This window comes from Choristoneura fumiferana, chromosome 6 (assembly GCF_025370935.1).
Source record: "Choristoneura fumiferana chromosome 6, NRCan_CFum_1, whole genome shotgun sequence".
In the NCBI taxonomy this organism is placed as follows: Eukaryota; Metazoa; Arthropoda; class Insecta; order Lepidoptera; family Tortricidae; genus Choristoneura; species Choristoneura fumiferana.
Window position 1 is genome coordinate 2,782,568 of NC_133477.1, and position 6,000 is coordinate 2,788,567.

The following is a 6,000-nucleotide window of genomic DNA, read 5'->3' on the forward strand; positions in this document are numbered from 1 at the left end:
TTTCTGGTTCCGATAAACTAAATTGAAAACATCTGGTTCCGCTTTCGGTTCCGATGTAACCACATCCGTTACATCCCTAGTATGCGCATTGAACACTTAACACTAAAATCACATCATCAATCATGTCCTAAATGATTTGCTTTCGGAAAACTTTAAACCTACAATTCAACTCTCCGACACAATGATTCACGAAATCTCCGACCCATCATAAGAAAATCAAAAGATAAAAAATGAGCTTGTAATAAAAAGAGCTAGGGACGGTCAAGGGTCAAACCAGTGGGGGTCACCAACAAAGACTGACCCAAGTACCCTCCAGAGCCTAACAGGAGAAAGCTGCCCCTCTCCTGGCCTTTCAGTAAATGATTGAAGCAAGACTCCATGGTGCCCCCCAACCCTTTCAACTCTCTCCTCCCCGTAATAAGCTCCAGAAAGTTGTGTTTCTTAGTCAGTGAGAGTCCGGCACTACCTGAGCGGGGGGCTTCCCAGTATTTATTATTGCAGATTTGGAGCCCGAGCGTCAGCGAGGGCTTTAAAAAGCACGAGGGCAATATAAATTACTTAATGCGAGGTGCATAATCTGCTTTTCTTTCAACTATTGAAATTCCATTTTTGTTAAGTTTACATTCACACTCTCAAAAAATGTCCACGGAAAATTCGCAAGGTTCTCGCCAATTTCTCTTTTTTTTTCTTACTTTTTGGCAGAGTTAGTATATACAGCAGATATTTTTACCCGCGATCTGTCAAATTTCGGATGGGCGCCAGGTTGGCTAACCAAACACACAAAGTTCTTTTTAAATATACGGCTGTCTACTTACTATTTTTGGTAGGATTGGTAGCAACAATTTTTTGTACGTAATCTGTCAAATTTAATAAGACCGTCAGGTTGACCAACCCAACACTACATTTTTTTACACTATGCAGGCTAATTTTATAGCAAAAATACTCGTGTTACCTCTTTGGTCGTGCAATTTAAAAAATATCTAAAACAATGCAATAAAGGATTTTCATACATTTTTTCTGCTCTAGAGCAGAAAAGTCCCGCTTTGTGCTGGGTATTTAGTGCGGTTATGATGAAATTAAAGCGTAGTTGGAAGAAAAGGATTTTCCCGACTGCACGCCGCCGCCGTCTCCTATAAAGCACCTCATATATTTAAAACTAAAATCAAGTAAATAATAGCAAGGACCTAAGGTCTTTGTGTTTCCACCAGAGATGTGCTGTGCGAGGATGTGTAAATGAAGCGTTTCTATTGGTTCATCAATAACACATCCTCGCATATTACTGGCAACGCTGCTTTAAGCCAACTCACAATTCAAAAAAAGTTCAGTGGCAAAACCTCACTTGTCATTCCACAGTCGCCGCAACTCGACCAGCACCGGGTTGCCCTCGTAGAAGCGATAGTACATCGACTGGCGCGCGCGCACGTAATCAGCGTGCCAGGGCATCGGCGCGCGCACCACCAGCGTCGGCCACAGCGGCGGCAGGAACGCTATGCGCAGCCGCGAACACTCGCTAGGGTCCTCAAGGATATAGGCGAGGAGGCATCTGGTTAAGAAATAATTGATTGAATCAGGCGTTACTTTGCGGAGGTCCATATCATCATCATCATCATCCCAGCCTATATACGTCCCACTGCTGGGCACAGGCCTCCTCTCAGAACAAGAGGGCTTGAGCTATAGTTCCCACGCGGGCCCAGTGCGGATTGGGAACTTCACACGCACCATTGAATTGCTTCGCAGGTTTGTGCAGGTTTCCTCACGATGTTTTCCTTCACCGCAAAGCTCGTGGTAAATTTCAAATTTAACTCCGCACATGAATTTCGAAAAACTCAGAGGTGCGAGCCGGGATCTGAACCCACGACCTACTGTTTGAGAGGCGATAGGTCAAACCACTAGGCCAACACGGCTTTTTTCCATATCAAAGAACTAAAATAACTTCTTTGCTCGCCCGCGACCTTATGATAGTTAAGTGTATGCAAAATATGCGTGTTCATAAAACTCCTCCACCACTGTAAAACTCCTCCTCCACTGTAAAAACACACACAAACTCATCAATCACCACCACCAGACTACACTGACGCGTTTCGAACTCAACCAGAGCTTATCTTCAGAGCAACATAACCGTACACCATGCTACCAGATGTTAGACTCAACATGTTTGAATACGCATATTTTGCATAAACATAACTATCATAAGGTTGCGGGTGGGCAAAGAAATGCTTTTAGTTTATTGGTTAAGAAATGATGATGGTAATAAGCCGTGGTAGCTGTATGTACCGTCTTTCCTAAGAGCGTTTTTAAAAAAAAGTGTACCTTTTCATTCTTAATGTAGGGTAAATCGTCAATTACTGGCCACCGTTCAATGACTGGCCATCTTACACTAAAAATGAATTCTAGCTACCTATAAACAGAGTTCATTTTTAGTATAAGGTGGCCGTTATTGACGATTTACCCTATTTAATTTTTCATAAAAAATTTATGAGTCAGTTTTGTGACGACCATACGGAATAAGTATATAAAAAAAAAAAACAGAAAACAAACATTTTTGTTTGGGTGATTTTTTTAAACTACCGGAATCGATTGTACTCCTGATTCTGAGCCGGAAAAACCATATTTTTTCTATAATCTTTTTTGTAAAAATGCCGTTAACCCAAGTCATACCTTTTCATAGCCATGAGAAAGAACTGCCTGATATCCGCCTCGCTCTGTCTCACGCACGCATTATACGTTAGAGAGAGAAGTCTCCTCTTGATTGGCAGAGTTTGCTTGTCGACCATAGCCTTGGCTTTGGCGTATAAGTTCTGAGGGAAATCTGGAAGATGCTTTCCCGTTAAAGCCTAGAAATAAAAGAAGTTTTTGATAAAAGATGAAAAATCTACGGCATTTTTAACACGCTTATATGGCTTAGTTACATTGGTCGATAGCTGTAACTGTGGCAACATTTGTGTGTAATGAACTGTCAAGTTGGTTCGCCTAATACGGTATTTGACAACTCCTGATTTTGCCATATCTTAATATTATTATGAAAATATAGATATACAGATAGTGTTTAGCGAAGAGAAAATTTAAATCGGTTGAAAATTGGATTTAAAGTGATTTTTTAAAAAATCTATATACCTGTCTCTTTCTCAAACGCTATTCTCTATGCAGCAAGTATGGCGGTACTGGCGTGTGACGTCACATGCCAGTATGTCTTTCTCTGTCTAATCTTGAATTTCAAACCTGTATAACTTTGTTATTTGTAAAGGTAGCTTAAAAATTGTTTTTCTATTCGATAACAGGCATTGTTTAGTTTTAATTTATAAAACATATACAAAATAGTCAAACACCGTATTCTGGACTCGAGTATAGTATCTATGAACGTTACGAAATTTTTGGACCTGATTTTCACCCACTTTTTACTGTTGTATTGATACGAAACTTAGCAATGCGTAGTTCTGATAACAATCCATTAATATGGTATTGAGCCGATCTGATGATAAAGTCAAAAGCTGGACACTAGTAGAACTCTAACACTAAGCAATGTAACCTAGAGATGTTTGGGCTTGTTGGAATAGTCTTAGGATCCGCTAGATAAAAATAGGAAAGCAATTATAATAAACTGAATAGAAAACGCTACGCAGTTACGCACGCGCTTCGCGCTCGCTCCGTCAATGAGAGCTATCGCGAATGAATTCGCCGCTAGAGGCCGCTAGTGTAGCGTGAGATTTCCGAAATGTCAAATCTCAAAGTTTTTGGATGAGCTACGCGGGCTTATTTATAATTAGAATAATTTTGTGAATATTTTTCATTACCTGAAATTATTTATGGCAATTATGCGTTACGGGGCAATTAATGTCGTGTTTTGAGACAGTTTTGTCTTTCGGAAACTTTTGTCCTCCCTTTTTTCCGAACAAAACAGGACTACGCAACAGTGGTTGCTCGACATTTTTATGGTACGGTTTTAAGGCGTATTAAATATGATTTTAATCTAAACTTTGTTTTCACGCCCGTAATAACAGACTTTGAAAGCCACACTTAAAAACCTCGCGCAACAGTGGCGCCATCTAGAAAGACAAAAAACGATAGCCCTCATTAGCTCTGTAATTGCATTTTCCAATAATATCTTCACAGATTACAAAAATCTAATCACATGTTTAGGAAGGCAACTACGGTATTTAGATATAGTTTTACTAGTAATTTGAATCTACAAACTTACAGTTGTTAAATAAAAGTTGATCCTCTCCAAATCCTTTGGGTGTATGTATCGGTAGTGTTCTTCTTCGGTCACTTTGAGCATCTCTTCTTTCTGCTGATCAGGGTCTCTTGGCAACTCGAATTCCAACTTCTCCAAATGTCTATAATGAAATAAATGAGCGCCTAACTTGAAAACAAACTAGAGCAACTTTCCTTAATTAGGTTCTAAGCATTGTTAAAACTATCCCGTTCTTAAATTACTTTAAGCAGAAGCGCTGTTGGAAACAGTTACTGCATTTCCACCATTTACGTGTATTTTTTTATGAATTAGAGTGGCAAATTGGAAAGCCAAGGATGACAAGTCAGCAATACCGGCAAATGGACATTACAACTGTGTAGGGTTGCTTACAGATGCATTGGTGGGCAAGAAGCGTAACATAGAATAGATAGGTAATTAATTAGTAAACAGTACTCATACTTTTTCAAAGCGATCTGAGCTGCGATTTCCGCCGCTTCCTTCTCTTGTCGCCTCTTCTCTCTCTTCTGCCGTCTCGCTTCTGCTTCGGCCTCCTTTTTCCGCTTGTAGGCTCCGGATACCAAGTCGTCAAGTAATACTAGTCCTATAAGGCATACCCATTAACTACGCAACATGTAATAATTTCGCATATATGTATAACTTTTTTTGCCCCTTTTTGTATGTCAATGTTTGTAAGTCTGTTTGTTACCTCTTCACGTCTAAACCAATGCACTGGTTTAGGTCAAATTCTGTATACAGAAAGTTTAAGTCCCGGGGAAGGACATAGGATAGTTTTTATCCTGGAATATTGCATAGTTCCAGCAACTAGCTGCTGTACCTAGTGTTAAAGTTTTCCAATTGTTTTTGGTGATTGAATTCTACTCTTGACTTTTTTTTTTTATTTACTCATTTATGTTATACACAAAAAATACAAATTATACTTCGCCACGCCAAACTGCAAAACAGTTTGTTGGCGAATACTGCACTCCTTATTTTAGTTATGTACCTCTTTAACTAGATCGTGTTAAGTACTTCCAACCACGCAACACTACCACAATTAGCTAACCATTCAAAATTAAACATCAATGTTTATATTTTCTTCATGAAAGGCAGCCATCGTGCTAGTTGGTAAATAAAAAATACTTTTTTTATAATTATTTTAATTTATAACCTTTCTGCAGTTTCCCCTTCTCCTGATCCCTCTTGGCGGCCTCCATCTTCTCTCTCTCTCGCTCGGCGTAGGACTTGAGCGGCGGGAACTGGAGCTCCCCGCGCGGGCCCAGCGGCCCGTACAGCACGGGCGGCACGCGCCGCTTCGGCGGCATGTTCAGCACGCGCATCGTCTTTGAGGCCGGGGTGTAGCAGTTGCCTACGGTTTAGAAGAGTCTTTCCCAAAGTGGGCGGTAAGGCCTCCTTGTGGACGCTGGAGCGGTAAGGGGCCGAAACAATCTTCACCTTTGTGCCTTCATTAGGCAAGACTAATATGTTGAGGTTTTTTAGGTGAAAAAACCGGTCAAAAGCGTGTCGGACACACCCAAAATAGGGTTCCGTAGCCATTACGAAAAAAATAAGTAATGTTTTTTTGAAATTTTTATTGTACCATTTTGTTTCATCCATTCGTGCAAAATTACAGCTTTCTAGCATTGATAGTCCCTGAGCAAAGCCGCGGGCGGACAGACAGACAGACATGGCGAAACTATAAGGGTTCCGTTTTTGCCATTTTGGCTCCGGAACCCTAAAAATGGGGGGCGCTACAAAATAACTGATTTTCAATGTGGACGTTAGACGAAATAAGTTTGGGAACCTCTGGT

At 40.4% G+C, this 6,000-nt stretch overlaps 1 protein-coding gene across 2 annotated transcripts in view; it reads right to left on the reverse strand.

Moving 5' to 3' along the window:
* The window catches only part of Dnah3 (dynein heavy chain 3, axonemal), a 75,388-nt gene extending 69,843 nt beyond the window's left edge, over nt 1-5,545 (reverse strand). For both annotated transcript variants that reach the window (XM_074088841.1, XM_074088839.1), the window contains exons 1-5: nt 5,361-5,545; nt 4,652-4,793; nt 4,196-4,334; nt 2,659-2,834; nt 1,340-1,543 (exon numbers count right to left, since the gene is read on the reverse strand). In XM_074088841.1, coding sequence (XP_073944942.1) covers nt 1,340-1,543; nt 2,659-2,834; nt 4,196-4,334; nt 4,652-4,793; nt 5,361-5,529 — 830 coding nt within the window. In that variant the 5' untranslated portion in view covers nt 5,530-5,545. The remainder of the gene's footprint in view (nt 1-1,339; nt 1,544-2,658; nt 2,835-4,195; nt 4,335-4,651; nt 4,794-5,360) is intronic.
* Nucleotides 5,546-6,000: the final 455 nt, after the last annotated feature.